The sequence below is a fragment of the Lissotriton helveticus genome, chromosome 4_1 (genome assembly GCF_964261635.1).
Source record: "Lissotriton helveticus chromosome 4_1, aLisHel1.1, whole genome shotgun sequence".
Taxonomy (NCBI): domain Eukaryota; kingdom Metazoa; phylum Chordata; class Amphibia; order Caudata; family Salamandridae; genus Lissotriton; species Lissotriton helveticus.
Window position 1 is genome coordinate 73,592,748 of NC_136063.1, and position 20,126 is coordinate 73,612,873.

At 46.9% G+C, this 20,126-nt stretch overlaps 1 protein-coding gene across 1 annotated transcript in view; it reads right to left on the bottom strand.

The window, feature by feature from the left end:
* Positions 1–1,046: 1,046 nt before the first annotated feature.
* The window catches only part of LOC144827876 (cytochrome P450 11B, mitochondrial-like), a 42,512-nt gene continuing 23,432 nt past the window's right edge, over positions 1,047–20,126 (bottom strand). Inside the window, exons 4-8 of the mRNA XM_078686041.1 lie at positions 14,407–14,561; positions 10,826–10,992; positions 4,225–4,303; positions 1,663–1,854; positions 1,047–1,478 (exon numbers count right to left, since the gene is read on the bottom strand). Of these exons, the coding sequence (XP_078542167.1) occupies positions 1,365–1,478; positions 1,663–1,854; positions 4,225–4,303; positions 10,826–10,992; positions 14,407–14,561 (707 nt within the window). The 3' untranslated portion in view covers positions 1,047–1,364. The remainder of the gene's footprint in view (positions 1,479–1,662; positions 1,855–4,224; positions 4,304–10,825; positions 10,993–14,406; positions 14,562–20,126) is intronic.

Genomic DNA, 20,126 nt, shown 5'->3' on the forward strand with positions numbered 1-20,126 from the left:
GTCATCTGAGCATCTTGGCCTCCAAGTATCAACCACCCCTTGTGCTCCATTCCACTGATAGGTTCACAAAACATGCAGTATATGTGCCTGTGATGGGCAGCCTTGGAGACCAGGCTGAGTTTAGACGATGTCTTGAGGCGATACGTAGGGGTGATGACCCGACCTTGAGAAGCAGCTGTGCTCAGATGCTGGTGGCATGCGACAGGCAAGGTATGATGGACGGACCTGAAGAACAGGCAATAGTGTGGGTGATCAGCTCAGCAGATATGCCAGGGGTAATGGATAGGAAGTGATGGGTGAACGTGAGGAATGCAATGATTGGAAATGGGCAGGGGAGTGATGGCGCTGTGGAACATGTGGAGTGGTGCACTACCCCAGTCGACTGTTTCAGTAACAACGCGGAGGGCGTTATCTTTTTTGAAAAATGTTCTTTATTAGGTAATCCAAAAATATAGGTGCAATGAGCCTCAGCCAACGCGTTTCGTTCAAAAAGGTTGAACTTCGTCAGGGCAATCCGAAGTGGAGATAGATCATGTCCAAGTAGCAGGGAGGTCATGTGCGATTAGCGACTTGAAGCAAAGCAGGAGCCTTCTTGATAAGGGCCCATTCTTCCTCGTACCGCCTCTGGATAGATGTGTTCACATCTATCCAAATGCGGTACGAGGAAGAAGCACCGGATGCACATGACTACTGACAATACGAATGGGCCCTTATCAAGAAGGCTCCTGCTTTGCTTGAAGTCGCTAATCGCACATGACCTCCCCGCTACTCGGACATGATCCATCTCCACTTCGGATTGCCACGACAATCTTTTGATACAAATACACGCCCTGATCAAGTTCAACCTTTTTGAACGAAATGCGTTGCCTGAGGCTCATTGCACCTATATTTTCGGATAACCTAATAAAGAACATTTCTCAAAAAAGAAAACATACTACGCGTTGTTACTAAAATAGTCGATTGGGGTAGTGCACCACTCCATTTGTTCACAATTCCCATATATCTGCTTGGCAGTGTGCACTCCTCAACAGCGGGTGCAGGAGTAGTTTGTGCACACCAAATTGCATCTTCAACAATACTAATAGCAGGAACGCAGCCAAGAGGTGCGCCCACTGGAGTCTGCTGTTGACCCACGCCCTTCCTGGAGCTGTGGAACATGTTAAGCAGGTGATAGAGTTGGAGAATGTCCAGGAGGGGGTTTGTGATATCTGGAGGACACACTGTTGAGATGATAGAGTATGTAGTTGGGCTGGCAGCAGACCCGTGATGTCTTGAGGACAGCCGGTGCAGAACACTTGGAGTTCTACAATGGGATGCAAGCAAAAGATCATGTTTAGACGACAACTGGTTAGCTGTTTGTTGCCCTAGCTGATGGGCCGGAAGGTGAGCAGTGGAGGTTTTTCTGGCATGAGGATGAATCTGAACACCGTCTTCACATCTTCTTTGGAAACGGTATCAATCTGAAAGTTTCTCAGAACCTGGAAAGAAGCAGGAAACAAGATGAGGAAATATGTAAAAACATGGTAGGAAAAGCACACCCCTAAAAGACACATGCCACAGCAAGCACCACCCATGTCTGCCCTTCCCATTCATTCTCCACCATGTGGTGATCACAGATACCACAACATCAGTGAGGGGCTCTTCATCCCTCCTACAACTTACATGGACAAGGAACAGCATCATCTCCATTTCTGCAATCCGACGCCCGATGCACTGCCGCGAGCCAAACCCAAAAGCCAGCGCCTTGAAGCCGTTGTCCTCCTTATTCAGCCATCGCTCAGGGTCGTAGCGCCCAGGTTTTGTGAAAACCTCTGAGCTTCTGCCCATGGCGTACAGCCCTACCTGCACCAGCGTCTAGAGGAATAGAAGTGACAGTGAAGAAATGATTTGAAAAACATGGTGTCTTGTGCGGAGCACTGCTGGACTGTCAATCACATCAAGAACATTGAGTCCTACAGCGGGCACAGCTCCACCCTCAATGACCTCAAGCATACTATGCACTACATTGTCTGCTGTGCCTTGCACTGTTTTTCTCTCACTCATCTCAAGAACAAGGGACAAGAGACAAAATCCTAACTTTATGACTTTCAGTATTCACAAAAGCCATTTAGGAGTAGTAAAGTTAGGGTTTTATCTTAGGACAAAATCCTAACTTAAGTTAAACTTAAGTTAGGATTTTGTCTTAAGTTTGTCTTAAGTTTTGGCCTTAAGACAAACATAAGACAAAATCCTAACTTAAGTTTAACTTGAGTTAGGATTTTGTCTTTGGACCAAAACATAAGACAAAACCCTAAAGTTGGTATTTTGTCTCAGATTACTTTTGTGAATCGGGCCCATTGTGTCTTGCGCTCTGGACTGCTGAATTATCAACCATCTCAAGAACATTGCGTCCTATAGCATGTACTACTCAACGCTCATTTATATTAAGTATATATTGTACTACACCGTGTACTGTCCCTTGTACTGCTCAAGTCAGTAATTTCAGTGACATTGTGTCTTTCATTGTGTACTGCTCAACTCTCAAAACCAAGAAAAGTATGTCCTATGCCATGTACCTCTCCACATTTATTCTCAAAACCATTGTGTCCTACAACGTGTTCTGTCAACCATCTTGAAAACAGTGTTCAGCCCAACTCTCAATCTGAAGAACCTTGTATCCTACACGTCTATTCATTCACTCTCAATCTCAAAAACATTGTGCCTCACACCTAGTGCTTCTCCACTCTTCATCTCAAGAGCATTGTGTCCTACACTGTGTCTTGCGCTATGTACCACTCAAGTCTCAATCATCTCAAAAACCTTATCCTACTCTGTGTATATCTTGTACTGCTCCACGCTCCATGCTAATAACATTGTGTTGTGCGCTGTGTACCAGCATCTCAAGAACATTATGTCGTCCACCTGGTAACACAAACTGTTTTCAGGAACATTGTGTCCTTGGGCATGCACTACTCAATTCTTAATCTTCATTGTGTACTTCAGTGTGTCCCATCCCTGGTACAACTCAGCTCTCAGTAATCTCAAGAACATCTTGTCCCACACCAGGTACTGCTCACCTCTCAATCTCAAGAACATTATGTCCTACACCGTACCACAGTCATCTCAAGAACATTGTATAGTATGTGGTGTCCCACCCCTGGTACTGCTCGGTTGTCAATTATCTCAAGAACATTGTGCTCCACACCTACAGCAGCTCCATTCTCAATCTCAAGACCATTATGTCCTACACCATGAACCACTCAACACTCAATCATCTCAAGAACATTCTATCCTACTCTTTGTAATGCTCGGCTCTCAATCACCGCTAGGTGTTGTGTCCTCCTCTGCTCTCAACATCACACCCATTGCAGTTATAGTCAGGCCTTAGCAATCCAACTGGGAAACTTTGTCATGGTTCCCAGTGGAAATTTGTGATTTGGGCAGCTGTATATTGAAATTTAATTTAACTGTTCCTACAGGTCCAAAAGATTTGGAAAACAATCTGTTGAAATATTCTTCCCTCCCTGAAACCTGTTAAGAGATGGCACAGGCACATTTCAATGAATTTGCAAATCCCCAGAGTTCTTAAAGGCCATGAAACTAGCCTCTGTTTTGAACATGCTGTTTCCAGTGAGAACTACGATGCTCCATTTTCAGTAGCACAATACCGTAAGACTTGCATTGGTATTGACAGGGCAGGAACAAGGTTCTTGTACTAGAAGAGATGGGCCAGGAATCAGATACGCACCACAGGTGGCACATTTAGTAAGCATAAAGTACTCACCCTGGTAGGGACCCAGTACTCACAGCGGTATGGACATGTTAGGACTCAAGCGCTCACACGCTAAGGACATGGTAGGAAGGGAGTGAACACTTACCAACGCACTGGGGCTACACGCTGGTAGGATAAGTAGTGAGCGACCCACTGGACTTACTTACCCCATCTGACTCCATAGATTTTAAGTACTCCCACCAGTATGGACACAGTAGGAACCAGTTATACTCCCTAGTAAAGACATGGCATGGAGGGAACGGGTAATCATCCCGTATGGACATGGTAGGACAGGTACTCACAGGAAACGGGCATGGTATGGATGGAACAGGTACTACTATAGTATGGACAAGGTAGAACCAGTGCTTACGTGAAAGGGCATGGTAGGGAGTAAGTGCTATTCATTTTGTATGGACATGCTAGGACATGCATTCACATAAAAATGGCATGGTAGGGAGGCAGTAGGTACTCACCCCAGCTGGGACGCGGTAGTTGTGGAGAGTCACATCCTTGGTGGGGTACCGCTGCACTGTTATCCCGACAGGGTACAACCTAGAGACAGACAGACAGACAGCTGTATGTTCAGTGTGTCTTTGTTCGCACCAACTTCTTTTCTGAGACTAACTTACTCCCTCAATGTCTCTTTTCTTTAAAGTCTCTCCCTTCTCCATGTTCGGTCTCAAGCTCCCTGTCCTGCACCTCTGTCTGTCTCTGATGCTCAGATCTCACTGACTTGTCTCTTCTAGCTCTCTCTGGCAGTCTCTACTCACTCTCTCCATCCTGCTTGTCTCTCTGGCAGTCACTTGCCATTGTCTCCGTCAGTATGTCTCTCTGACTGTCTCTTAGGATTCTTAGCATCCCTCTCTGTAAGTCTATTCCTATCCTCTCAGCCCGCATGTCTCTTTCTGGCAGTCTCTTCCAACTGCCTCAGTCCTCATGCCTCTCCAAAATACTCATCACACTCCATCTAGCATGTATGTCTCTAGCAGTCTTGTTCCACTCTCCATTCCCTCATGTGTCTCTCTCTCTCTCTCTGGCATTCGCCCCTGCTCTCCCTCCCACACGTCTAACTCTGTCAATCTACCTGCATCAGTCTCTCTCATCCCTGTGTGTTTCTCTGACCGTGTCCTCCTACTTTCTCTCTCCTCGCGTCTCTATCAGTACCTCTCTTCCCTCTATCAGTCTCTTCCTTCTCTCTCATTCTTCATGTTCCTCCCTAACAGTTCTAGTTTTGTGTGAGCAGGTAATCGCGGAACCATTGTGTCTCCTGATGGACTCCATAGAACTGTGACGTAAGCGTTCGAGCGTAGTGAAGTGAATGCAGGTTTACAATGTTGAGTTCCCGGTTACATGCAGAAAAATAAAGTCGTGTTATACCAAGCTCCCTGTGGTGTAATCGTTGTCGAGTTCCCAGGCTGGGGAGGAAGCTACAACAGTCATCACACTACTCCTTACATCTCTCGACTACAGTCTTTTCTGACTCTCTCTCATCCCTAATGCCATTATCTGAGTCATCACTCTTTTCCTCTCCCAGGTCTCTTTCCAGCAGTCTCTCTTCCTACTCTTTCATCCCTCAGGCCTCTCTCTCGACAGTTCCCTCTCGCCCTCTGTATCTCTTGCCTTACTGTTCCCTTCACAATATGTGTGGGAGAAAATCCCCCCAATGTAGTCTCTGCCAGATGTAATGGTATATAGGCAGAGGTCGAAGTGCATTAAAAAACAAGCCTTTGCAATGCAATAGGTCTCGCATTAGGAAAGTGTGAGCCCCCGAGTGATGTGGTGGTGTCCCAGAGTGATGTGGTGGTGTCCCAGAGTGATGTGGCGGTGTCCCAGAGTGATGTGGTGGTGTCCCAGAGTGATGTGGCGGTGTCCCAGAGTGATGTGATGGTGTCCCCGAGTAATTAGGTTAGAGAAAGTTAAGAATATTGCATGGGAGAAAGAAACACATACTGTATGGGAAATAGGGAGGTATAGTGTATGGGAGATAGGACAGCTCAAGAAATGAGGCATCATGTATGAGGCAAATACTGGGAGACTGTAAAAAACTGGAAGGCTGCGCATATAGGAGAAAGAAAGTATGGTTGAATGTGAGAAGACTACAGACTGTATGGGAGTAAGGAAGGTAGGTTGTATGGGATAATGTATGATAGAGTGCATGTGTTAAAGGGGTATACAGTGTATGCAAAATAAAATATTTGTATGGAAGACAAATAGACTAATGGAGAAAGGAGAGCAGATTCTGGGAGAAGTTATGACAGAAGGCACGACCTAAAAACTGTTTATGGGAGAACAGAAGGCAGAGACTAAGGGGAAAGTTACACCTTACTGCATGAAAGAAAGGATGAGAGACCATGAAAGAAGCAACAGTAGACCTTGAGACAGAACAAAAGGCAGTGGGTATCGGGGAACAGGAAATAGAAAGGAGGGGTTATGGGAGAAAGGGAGGCAGCGAGCAAGGGTAAAAGTAAGACAGAGAGCATGAGAGAAAGAAAAGGTCTCATGGTCTCACGGTTGATGCACTGTTCAAAGCGCCGGGATGCCTTAGGGTAGCTGTGCGCTATATAAGTTTAATAATAATAATAATAATAATAAAAGCCGACATGGGAAAAAGGAAAGCAGAGAGCAAGGAAGAAGGGAAGGCAGAGTTCATGGGAGAGAGTAAGGCAGACAGAATGGAAAAAAGGGAAGGCTGACAGTATGGGAGAAAGGGAAAAAGAAGCTAGAAAACATGGGAGAAAGGAAGGCTGAGATCGTGTGTGACAGCAAGGCAGAGATGGGAAAAGGAAGGTGAAGGGCATGGGGAAAGGGAAGCAGAGAGGGAAAAACGAAGGCAGAGTGCATGGGAAAAATGAACACGGACAGCAAGGGGGAAAGGATGGGAGAGTGCATGGGAGAAAGGAAGGCAGAGATCATGGGAGAAGAAAAGCAGAGTGCATGAGAACCTTGGAACACAGTGCACAGGAAAGAATGTAAGGTAGAATAGGAGAAAGTAAGCAAACGTATCACATAAAGCAAAGAGCATATGTAAAAAAGAAGGCAGCTTATGTGACAAAAGGGAAGGCAAAGAATGGCAGTAAGTAAGACGGCGTGTGGGAGGAAACAAAGGAGAACATAGGAGAAAAGAAAGCAGAGAGTGCCAAAAAAAGAAAGAAAAGTACAGAGCTTAGCAGAATGGAAAACAGAGAGCACGGAAAAAGGAAAGTGAATTAAGAATGTGGGAAAGGAAAAGCAGAGAGCTGTGAGAGAAAGGAAAGCAGGTATTGGGAGGGGAAAAATTAGAGTGAATGGGGAAAGGAAAGTAACCTATGGAAACAAGGTTGAAAGCGAGAGAGAGGGGAAGAAACAGAGGTAAGGAGAGAGAGCTGGATGAAGAACAGACCATGAAAACAAATAAATAAAAGCTCACGAGAGCGAGGCCAGCAAGTTTGGGAGCGCATTCCTTTGAAGACTGATGGGGGCGGGGGAGCGGCTTCCTTTGAAGTCTGATGCCGAGGCTCAGACAAATGGTGGTGTGCGAGCGGCTTCCTTTCAAGTCTGACGGGGGAGCAGGGGAGCAAATGGCGAGCGCGCGCCCGGCGCACATGCACTGGCCATAATCCGCATTCCAAAGCCCTCTTGACAGGATTTTCTGGTGCCCCTCTATATCTCTCGCATAGCGATTGCTTATGCAATAGCTAGGCTTGACCTAAACATATGGGAACTGTGATGCTGCATGCAATAGGGGGGGGTCAGTGGGCGTGGGGGCGGAGTCAAAGGTGTGGCTAAAACAACAAACAAGATGATGGACGGAATGTTGCACAATGGCAAAACATTCACCCCCAGTCACAGATCTGGGTTTAATCCATCGTTATTTTGCTCACCAAGCCACCCCAGGGTATGCTCAGACGTGAGTCCCTTGCTCACTTTGCCACTGGATTCAAGATAGCCTGGCTGATGAGGATTATGAATCCGAAACCGGTCCCAGGATGCTTGTTTCCGGTCCAGGGAAGACATGGCTTGGCAGTTCGGGCTAGACTGTTCCCAGTGGAAATTTGTGATTTTGGCAGCTGTAGATTGAAATTTAATTTAACTGTTCCTACAGGTCCAAATGTTTTGGAAAACAATCTGTTGAAATATTCGCCCCTCCCTGAAACCTGTAAAGAGGTGGCACAGGTACATTTCAATGAATTTGCAAATCTCCAGAGTTCTGAGGACTTGAAATTAGCCTCTGCTCCTAATGTGCTGTTTCCAGTGGGAACTCCAAAGCTCCATTTTCAATAGCACGATAAGGTGAGACTTGCATTGAAATTGGCATGGTAGGAACGAGGTTCTGGTACTACAAGAGATGGGACAGGAATCAGATACTCACTCCAGGGATGTAGTAAACGTAAAGTACTCACCTTTGTAAGGACCCAGTACTCACAGCGGTATGAACATGCTAGGACTTAAGCGCTCACACGAAAAGGACATGGTAGGAAGTGAGTGGACACTTGCCACTACCAGACGCCATAGGTATGAACTACTCCCACCAGTATCAGTACAGTTGGAATCAGTTATGCTCTCTAGTAAAGGCATAGCATGGAGGGAACAGGTAATCATCCCGTATGGACATGATAGGACAGGTACTCATGCAAAAGGGCATGGGATGGAGGTTACAGGTCCCCGAGTGATGTGGTGGTGTCCCCGAGTGATGTGGTGGTGTCCCAGAGTGATGTGGTGGTGTCCCAGAGTGATGTGATGGTGTCCCCGAGTAATTAGGTTAGAGAAAGTTAAGAATATTGCATGGGAGAAAGGAACACATACTGTATGGGAAATAGGGAGGTATAGTGTATGGGAGATAGGACAGCTCAAGAAATGAGGCATCATGTATGAGGCAAATACTGGGAGACTGTAAAAAACTGGAAGGCTGCGCATATAGGAGAAAGAAAGTATGGTTGAATGTGAGAAGACTACAGACTGTATGGGAGTAAGGAAGGTAGGTTGTATGGGATAATGTATGATAGAGTGCATGTGTTAAAGGGGTATACAGTGTATGCAAAATAAAATATTTGTATGGAAGACAAATAGACGAATGGAGAAAGGAGAGGAGAATCTGGGAGAAGTTATGACAGAAGGCACGACCTAAAAACTGTTTATGGGAGAACAGAAGGCAGAGACTAAGGGGAAAGGTACACCCTACTGCATGGAAGAAAGGATGAGAGACCATGAAAGAAGCAACAGTAGACCTTGAGACAGAACAAAAGGCAGTGGGTATCGGGGAACAGGAAATAGAAAGGAGGGGTTATGGGAGAAAGGGAGGCAGCGAGCAAGGGTAAAAGTAAGACAGAGAGCATGAGAGAAAGAAAAGCCGACATAGGAAAAAGGAAAATAGAGAGCAAGGAAGAAGGGAAGGCAGAGTTCATGGGAGAGAGTAAGGCAGACAGAATAGAAAAAAGGGAAGACTGACAGTATGGGAGAAAGGGAAAAAGAAGCTAGAAAGCATGGGAGAAAGGAAGGCTGAGATCGTGTGTGACAGCAAGGCAGACATGGGAAAAGGAAGGTGAAGGGCATGGGGAAAGGGAAGCAGAGAGGGAAAAACGAAGGCAGAGTGCATGGGAAAAATGAACACGGACAGCAAGGGGGAAAGGATGGGAGAGTGCATGGGAGAAAGGAAGGCAGAGATCATGGGAGAAGAAAAGCAGAGTGCATGAGAACTGTGGAACACAGTGCACAGGAAAGAATGTAAGGTAGAATAGGAGAAAGTAAGCAAACGTATCACATAAAGCAAAGAGCATATGTGAAAAAAGAAGGCAGCTTATGTGACAAAAGGGAAGGCAAAGAATGGCAGTAAGTAAAACGGCGTGTGGGAGGAAACAAAGGAGAACATAGGAGAAAAGAAAGCAGAGAGTGCCAAAAAAAGAAAGAAAAGTACAGAGCTTAGCAGAATGGAAAACAGAGAGCACGGAAAAAGGAAAGTGAATTAAGAATGTGGGAAAGGAAAAGCAGAGAGCTGTGAGAGAAAGGAAAGCAGGTATTGGGAGGGGAAAAATTAGAGTGAATGGGGAAAGGAAAGTAACCTATGGAAACAAGGTTGAAAGCGAGAGAGAGGGGAAGAAACAGAGGTAAGGAGAGAGAGCTGGATGAAGAACAGACCATGAAAACAAATAAATAAAAGCTCACGAGAGCGAGGCCAGCAAGTTTGGGAGCGCATTCCTTTGAAGATTGATGGGGGTGGGGGGCGGGGGAGCGGCTTCCTTTGAAGTCTGATGCCGAGGCTCAGACAAATGGTGGTGTACGAGCGGCTTCCTTTCAAGTCTGACGGGGGGGGCAGGGGAGCAAATGGCGAGCACGCGCCCGGCGCACATGCACTGGCCATAATCCGCATTCCAAAGCCCTCTTGACAGGATTTTCTGGTGCCCCTCTATGTCTCTCGCATAGCGATTGCTTACGCAATAGCTAGGCTTCACCTAAACATATGGGAACTGTGATGCTGCATGCAATAGGGGTGGGGGGTCAGTGGGCGTGAGGGCGGAGTCAAAGGTGTGGCTAAAAAAACTATATAGTTTCGTTTGTCTTTCACCGCCAGGTAGCTGCATATTCAATAACGTGCAACCTAAATGAAAAATCCAATAAAAAAAGCTGTTAGTGGAAAATGATTATAGTACAATATGAAACCTCTATTAGTCAGACCCCCCAGGATGGATTAGCAAATTTAGCGGCACAAAAATGGAAATTTAGCGGCACAAATATGGAAATTTAGCGGCAATTTTGCGGCATTTTATGTGGCCATTTTTCCTAGGGACTTAGCCAGATGACCACTCAACACAAGACCTGTAGGGCCAATCCCATAAAGGGAAATGCATAAGTCCAAGTCTCCTTAGTGCTGTTGCTTGAAAATACCAAGGGGTCTAAAAGTTGACAGGTAATTTTTTCCAACATTCCTATATCTGCTCCGGCTCCACCTACTCAGTGGTATGATCTCTTCCGAAGTGCCGTACTGTCATAAAGGGGAGTGTTTTCCTGTAGCAAGGTGGGGTCTGGTGCAGGGGGCGGTAGTTGCAGAGGGGTGTGGTCTGGTGCAGGTGGTGTAGTCTCCTGAAGGATGACAGTCCTTACCTTAGGGTCTCTTTGATGGCCCCCTTGAGCAGCGGCAGTGAGTTGAGCATCTTGGGGATGTCCTGGTGCCCCTGGGAGTCGGCAGCCTTGATTTCCTCTCGAAGGAGCGTCTGCACATGTTGGTTTCGCGCCAGTTCGAAGAGGGTAAACAGCAGGGGCATGGCCGTCTGGAATAGAGAACAAGAGGGGGTGGCCATTAATGAAGAGGATGAGAGAGGAAGAGAGACACACAGTTGCATCATATTGAATACATCAGTTATAGCCAAGCAATAATTTTCCTTGGTGTTGGTCCTGTTTTGATCCCTGATGAGGTCTGAGCATTACTAGCATATATAACACAGTCCCATTGAACCAGTCTCTTTGTTCATCACATTCAGGATGGTTGTTTTTACTTCATCACTGTCAACATTGCTTGTATAAGAGGGTTCTCAATGTGTCAAAATGTAATATGACAGGTGGAAATTTTACTTTTGTGGCTGGATAAGGTTCTGCATAACATGTAAAGCAATTTGTTATCAGTACATTTTCAGTATTTGGTCTGTAAAACATCAATGGACACGAAATCCAAGGGCACATTGCTCTATGTTTGGGGGAGCCTTTCTTGGCACAGTATCTCCAGAAATGCACTGGGTACCGATCTTACTGTGGTTTTCACCATTAGTTACCTGGTTATTGTTCGAATCCCAAAAGACCATTGTGAAAATGCAAAAAATGTGAGGACCAGCGCCCTATTATTCTTCAGCTAGAACCAGTTGTTGATTCCAGTTGTTGACATGACAGTAGCTGTGGTTCTTTGGCTTCTCCCCAAAGAACTCCTCTGTTTTTAGCTTATCTCTGTTCCTCACAGAATACAGGTTTCAGGGAGGACGCACCCTGCCATGAGACTGGCTAATTTCTCCTCTCTTCATGATGCCCTGTAGCAATTCTGGATTGTCTTTTCAACTTACTGTGGTTTCTCACAGAGCATCCTTGTGAAAGGCGTGTGATACAGACCTGAGATGTTTATCTGGACCGCGCCTAGCACCTGGAACTCTGACCTTCATACCACCCACAGGTACTCCATCGCAGAGCTCTTAGCCCTGGACCCTACATGATGCAACAACAACTGCTGCATCTCATGTCCTCGATCAACAGAAGGGCCTTTTTCCTGCTGCCTCTGCCTCTTCACCTTCAACTCAGGACCTCCCATCCTCAAGGAAACACTCAACACACCCACCTCACCTACCAAGAACACCCAAGAACTACTCCACTTCCTCCTGCTCAATGCCTGATTACTCTGCAAACACGCCACTGAAATCTGGGACACCATTTCCATCCTCACCCCTGATGTTATCTTCATAACAGAGATCTGACTCCAACCATGACATCTTCACCGGGACGCACTACTGCTACTACATGATGCACCAGGACAGCACCAACAAACACAGAGGCTGCATTGCCATCATCCACAAGGAGACCATCCTTTTCACCACCAGGGAAGACGACCCCACACTGATCATGGACCACCTCAACTTGCAATTCCAAACCGATGACAGAACAACCATCAGCGGCAACCTCGCCTACAGACACCATGACCACACCTCGGCTTCTGCAATGCCAATGCAATGCTTTTTGCATCACCCCACTCGCAATTGACTCCAAGCACTACATCTTCCTCAGTGACCTCAACTTCCACCTCGATGATCCCAAAGATGCAAACACCACCAACCTCCTGGAAAGCATGAGCAACATTGGCCTCACCCAACTGATCACTGACCCACATACAGCAAAGGACACACGCTTGACCCAATCATCACTGTCAGTGACAGTCAAGTGCAGCCATGTCACAGAATTCACTAGGGCCAACCATGCCAACATCCACTTCAACATTACAGGATCCCCATGCACCACCACCAAGCCTCCCAGCCCCCCATCACAGCTGGAACAAAGTGACAGAGACCCAATAGACAGACGCCTTCAACACCACCTGTTCTGACTCTGCAACCAACCTTGATGAAGTCATCAAAAATTTTTCCACCTAGATAACCAACTAAGCTGACAGAGTCCCATTGATCAAGCATAGCCCAAACCGGCAGATCCACTAAACAAGCCAGTTGGTACACACCGGAACTCAGGACAATGAAACACAACTGCAAATAGCTAGACAGAAGATGGCACACCTGCAAAGAACCCACAGATCGAACAACCTTCAAGCCAGTCCTCAACAAATACCACCAATGCCTAAAAGACACAAAAAGAGGCACCCTGGCAGAAGCATCAAAGCCTGCTTCAACCAAAGCAAGCAACTCTTCAGTAGTGTCAGGTTGTTCTCCTGCCTGTCAGCCACCGAGAGCATGATCTCCCCGTCCCAGGAAATCTACAACACCCTGGTGCACTACTTCCACGACAAGAGATCCACTATCTGTAGAAACTATGAACTCCACCCACCAACCTCTACAACCTCCTCACACCAATGGATGCCACCCACAACCATCCGCTCACCGCATGGGAACAGCTCACCATACAGAGCACCACAGCCATCATAAACTCCATCCACTCTGGAGCACCCACGGACCCTTGCCACCACCACTTCTTCAACATCTGGAACAAGGAAATCAGCTGCTAACCCACCTCCATTCTCAACGTGTCCATCACCTTGGCCACCTTCTCTGATTGATGGAAAAACACAGAGGTCAGACCCTTCCTCAAAAAACCCTCCGTTGACCCCAGCGAAATCAAGAACTACCACCCATCTCTCTACACCAGTTCCCTGCCAAAGTCCTCAAGAAGGCCTTCAATCACCAACTCACCGAACACCTGGAGAGAAACAACCTGCTGGACAACTCCCAATTCGGTTTCTGCACCAATCCCAGCACCGAGACCACCCTGATTGCTGCCACTGACGACATAGGAGCCCTCCTTGAATGGGGAGAAACAGCAGCCCTCCTCCTTCTCGACCTCTCAGCAGCATTTGATACTATTTTACCAGACCCTCATCAAAGGACTCCACCAAATTGGGATCCAGGTAGACAAGCTCAGATGGATCTTTCCGCACAGGACAAACCCAGAGAATCCACCGACCACCCTTCACCTCGGTACCCAACAGCATCATCTGAGGTGTCCCTCAAGGTTCATTCCTCAGCCTCGCCCTGTTCAACACTTACATGACACCTCTGGCCAACATCATCCAAACCCATGACCTCAACACCATAGCCTACGCAGACGACAGCAAGCTCATCCTCTCGCTCTCAGAAGACCCCTCCACCACTAGGACAAACTTCCACAACTGCGTGATGAGTGTCACCGACTGGATGAAGACCAACTGCCTGAAACTCAACACGGACAAGACGGAATTGCTGATCTTTGGATACAACACCTCCCCATGGAGTGACACCTGCTGACAGCCATAAATAGTGCACACATGAGTCCAGCGACTCTTGCCGCATTCATGCTGACAGCCATAGATAGTGCGCCCATGCCTCCAGTGACTCTTACCGTGTCCACGCTGACAGCCATGCGTAGTGCACCTATGCCTCCCACGACTCTTACCGCATTCACGCTGCCACCATGCAAAGTGCACCCATGCCTCCAGTGACTCTTACCGTGTCCACGCCACCCGCCATCAGCTCTGTGATGTTGGCCTTGATGGAGTCCAGCGACAGCTCTCCCTGCAGCAGCAGCTCGGCCATGATGCCGCAGTACTTCCGCTCCTGGCCCAGGACGAACTCTTGGTAAATGTTCTGGATGCACTTTTCAGCTGGAACAAGAGAACACAAGCAGTCAGCTCACCATCTGCACTGTCCATCCTCTTTCTACAATTGGCAGCTCTCGGAGAGTGCGTGAATAGGAGCAGGTGACCGCAGGCCCTGGCATGTACTGTAAAATCCTAGCTAGATGGAAGTCCCAAGTTAAAAGCAACTTATCCTGAAAGATTGGAGAGAACCACCCCTGATATCACCTTCAATGTTGAGCTTGTGCTGTTTCAGGGAGTAGAGGCACGCCAGATCCCAACCATTTCTGTCTCCTCCTCTTGCACATCTGCCCGTGGACTGCTGCCTGATTCCTGTCTGCTGATCTCAGATTCACTATATGATTTTTTTCCATCCACCCTGAGAGGATGAATGACTGTGAGAACCTAACGGCATTCAAATAGGATCAGTTGGCCTAACGGCTAGGGCGGTCGAACTCGAATCAAGGGAACTGGGGTCGAGTCTCGGCAATGACACTGAACATCCTGTGATTCTGGGCAAATCACTTAATCTCCCCGTGCCTAACAAAAATGAATGTATCCTCATGTAATGCAACTGGTGAAATGTAAAGCGCTCTGATACCCGATTCGGGTCAAGTTTGCACTATACAACACTCTGTAAAAAAAATAAACTTAAAAAAACATAGACATCTCCAGCAGATGCATGATCCCACAGACCCATCGGGCCCATCTTGTGAACATACTCTTGTTAGGCTGCTGCTATTTTCATGATCACTCTTGCATCTCTGTAACCCTGTGCTGCAATCTTGATTTTATCATTCTAAAATTTCCTTTGGCTACTACTGTTCATCCCCTGGGGCAGTGTTGGTGGCATGAAGAGCAGTGGCTGCATACTCAGGTTAAGAAGGAGTTGGGCAGAATGGATCCTGGAGGGCACCCGGTTTCCAGAGTTCTGATCTAGACAGTGGTAAAGTTCACCTTTTGGCCTCTCCCTTTGAAACCATTTTTGGATGCTGTAGGAAAGTGGATTATAATTTGGAGTGGACAAGTGTCCACCTCAGAGGATAAGACCACCAGCTGCTAGATGCCACTTAAGTGAAATAAAATAAGGATGTATGACATTACAACGCATGCTTTTACCATGCATGTCTTTACAACGCGTTTTTTACAATGCATGCCTTTACAACGCGTAGCGCTTTGGGGTGCTGGATAGTGAATAGTTTAATTTACTATTCCAACTCCAGTCCCCGTGGGTAGTAGGGAAGGTGTTGGATAGTAAATTAAATCTATTCCCTATCCTAGAGCGCCCCCCAGCGCAATGCGTTGTAATGGTTTGCGTTGTAAAAGTTGCGTCGTAAAGGCACTGCGTGGAAAAAGTTGCGTTGTAAAGGATGTTTCCCATAAAATAAACCTGCGCTAAATCCCTTGTTACATGGCACACAGCATTCAGGCTTAAATCAAAGGTGTAAAGTATACTAGCAGTGCTAACACAGTAGAAAAAGCACACAAAACACAGAAAAGTTCCACAACCAATTTAAATTAAAGAGAAACACTTGCCAATGATAGTCCATGGAAGCAGTAGACTGGGATCTACGTGCAGTTTGAGGCTGACTACGATTGAAGTCCTGGTCAGATACAAGTGGGTTGGTCCCGGTGAAAGTCTGTGTTAGATTTGGGGGTCTCTAGTTGGTAGAGGCAGGTACCTTTGACCAAATAGGGACCCTTGCGTCTAGTCAGGGTAAGGGGATACACTTCTAAAATAACCCCTGCTCACCCCCTTGGTAGCTTGGCACGAGCAGACAGGCTTATCTCAGAGGCAGTGTGTAAAGCATTTGTGATCACATACAGTAACCCAGTGACAACACTACAGATGGATAGCACACAAGTTGTAGTATAAAAATACGTATTTTTATATAGACTTAACACAAGACCACATACAACAAAAATCCACAATACTGTACTTTAAAAATGGTAGAAATAGCTTAGCTCTCTTTAGATGGTAAATGCGACACTTTAAGTTCAATGCACCTTTGGATGCGTAACTCATACAGTGAAAGTGTTGTAGGGAAGGTGATGCATCAGTTCCCTACTGCTGCGTAGGGGACGGTGATGCTTCAGTTCTTCTCTGCATGGGGAGGTGATGCATCGGTTTCTTACTGCGCTTCCGTGGCGATGCGGCCCGCAACGCCATGATGCGATTAAGATCTGGTGCAATGAAACAAAATGGCGTATTCTTCTTGATGCGACAATGATTCGTGCACACCCGACGGCCGTGCGGCGACTCAATGATTTTTCTGAGCCGCGACAGGCCCTGCGACACGCTTCTCCGGTGATGCGATGGCGTCTGCTGTGACGGCGACACTCTTCTCCAGTGACGCGAGGCGCTTTGGTGATGCGATGCAACAGCGGCGGTGGCGGGACACGCTTCTCAGGTGATGCGACGGCGTCTGCTGCAACGGCGACACTTTTCTCCGGTGATGCAAGGTGCTTCTGCGATGGCATCACGCTTCTTCTACGTGAGTCGCGCTTCCAGCTCCCTGCAAGATGCAGTTCCTCAGAACGCCCAGCACAACAGCAGGCACTTCAAAAGACCTCTGGGGAGCTGGTTGTTGAAGTCTGTTATCCCTGAGACTTCAGCAGGAGGCAAGCTAAATTTCCAAGCCCTTGGAGATCCTTTACAAGTTGATGAAAGTAGCACAAAGTTCCTTTCTCCTTTCTTTGGCAGTCATGCAACCACTGCAGGCCAATCCCCCAAACAGCACTCAGCTTAGGGATAGTCTCCTCCTCAGTTTCTCTGGTTCTTCTCCTCAGCAAAGGTTCTTCTTGTTTCCCAAAAGTAATCTAATGTTCTGGGGTCTGGGTCCCCATATTTATACTAGAAAATCCTTTGTCTTCTGGAGGCAGAGGGTCATGTACCCAGTCCAAACCAGATCTGCGCAGTCCTGAGCACTTTGTTGACAAGACTCCTTTGACAGTGTGGGCCAGGGACATCAGACACACCACAGGAGGTGGATCCAGCACTGTGGGGGCAGGCACAGCCCTATTCAGGTCCCAGGTGCAACTCCTCTCACCCATCTACATGCAGATCTCTATATTCAGCCCTGTGCTGACTCACCCTGTCTCTTGGAATCCCCCAGCCCCTGTCACTCAAACTCCAGACAAGGAATACACAACCTAGCAGAGGCAGGCTTGGATAGTTAGGCAAGAAAATACCTACTTTCTAAAAGTGGTATTTTCAAACACAGAATGTTAAAACCAACTTCACTAAAAGATGAATTTTATCATTCTGAGTTCAGGCATCCTAAACGTAAATTTCTACCTTAGTCAGTTAGGATTATAAGATGTTATAATCAAACTGCTCATTCTGGCCCATGGGGAACAGGTAGCCTTGCAACAGTGAAAAACGAAAATGGCTGTAATTCACTATTAGGACATGCCACACACATCAGGGCTTATCCTACCTTTACCTACAATGCACCCTGCCCTTGGACCTACTTTAGGGGTGACTAATATGCAGAAAAAGGGAAGGTTTAGGGGCTGGCAAGTGGGTGCACTTGCCAGTCAACATGGCAGTACCAGACTGACCACAGGCTCTGCAATGGCAGACCTGAGACACACTTTACAGGCTGCTTCTGTGGGTGGCACAACCAGTGCTGCAAGCCCACCAGCAGCATTTGGTTTACAAGCCCTGGGCACACAGTGCACTGTACTGGGGTCTGACAAGTAAACCAAACCAGCCAATCATGGAATCACTAATCCATACATCAATTTACCATAGGGAGTACTTGGGCTGTGGCACTGAATACCACTGGCACAGTTCCCAAAGCATCTATAACCAGCAAAAACACATGAGGCAACAACAAAAAAATGGAAGGGAGACCCACACCAACAGTGCCAGGTCTAACAGTCCAAAAGTCAACAAGTTTGAAAAAGTTTCGAACTCATAAACCAGAAAGGGGATTTGTCACTTTTTGAGAAGAAAAATTCTCTCTCGAGTGGGCTGCCGCTGAAATTGTGGCTGCTGCCATGAAATCGAAAGCCGGATACTTGGAGCAGGCTGGTGTCACTGGAACCCTGGAGCTTTGGAGGTTCCTCTCAGAAAGTTTTCTAAGCCCCAACGCACAATGGGACTTAGTTGGTTTTTGTTGCTGCTTCGAGCCTTGTCCAGGATGAAGCAGAAATTCAATCCGACTCCGTGGAACTGTGTCTCGCAGGTCCCCATGACGCTCTGGAGTAAAAGCTGTACAAAGTTTCCAGACTTTCTTTTGGTGCTCAAACAACCACAGTAGAACACTTCTAAGGACCCTAGGATCTTGGAGGAGGGCACTTAGAGACTCTCAGGGTGTCCGGCATAGCCTACAGAAAAGACCAGCCCAGGGCCAGGTGCTCCCGGTCGGCTGCCATTTCCAGGAAAAGCCCTCTTACAGCTTGTTGTGCCCCCAGTATCCACACAGGAGACAACTGACTCTTGGAGACCACACACAGGGTTCAAGCTCCTGCTGTCAGGCTACACAGGCACAGGCGAAGGCTTGAAAGCCGTAGTTTTACTGCTGCTATAGTGGGTGACACAGTTAGGGAGAGGTGTGGCACAGTGGCCAGAGCGGCTGACTCTGGAGCATGGGGCTCACGGTTTTTTCCCAGCGGTAGCTCAGCTCACCATAATGTGACTTGGGCAATAGCTCACTTAGGGCCAGATGTAGGTAAATAGCATTTACCGTTTCGAAAATACCGAATTTTACAGATTCGGTATTTTCGAATCGGTAAATGCTATGTAGCAAACCATTCGGTAAAAATTACCGAATCGTTAAGAATCGGCATTTACCGAATCGGTATTTACCGATTCGGTAATTGCTATTCATTCCTATGGGCCTTAAGGCCCATAGGAATGAATGTCAATTACCGAATCGGTAAATACCGATTCAGTAAAAGGGGGAAAACATTGAAGGGTGGCAGGGTGTCACTTTGACACCCTGTTGCACCCCTCAATTGTGTATGGGTGCCCATGTTGTAGACATACATGCCCTAAGGGCATGTACGTCTGCAACATGGCACTGAAGCAATTTGCATAAAATAGCTTTTTGGGGTGTTTTCGTTATTTACCACCAACTTGTAGTTGGTGGTAAATAACGAATCCTAACATGGGATAAGCACTCATTTAAGTGCTCCCTACATTAGGAATTCGGTAATTTACCGAATCGGTATTTAAGAAATCGGTAATTTACCGATTCCTTAAATTACCAATTCGATAAATTACCGAATCGTTAATTTCGGCCCCTACATCAGAAAAGCCTATTACCGGTCGATAACAGCCGAAATTAGTTAATTACAATTTGGCCGTTACCGACCGGTAATAGCCTTCCTACATCTGGCCCATAATCTCTCTAATGCCCCCCCCCCAGCATCTGGATGCCCCTAGGGGTGATACGTTTGCGCTCTACAAATGTGGAATTATTATTTATTATTATAGGTGCTGCAGGCCACATGTGACATTTAACTTTCCATGCTATAGGTATATATCTGCACTATATACTATACCCTTACAGGAAAGTTAAATGTGCCGATCAGGCTTTGAGTACATTTTGACCACATACACTGGGCATTAGATAGCAATGT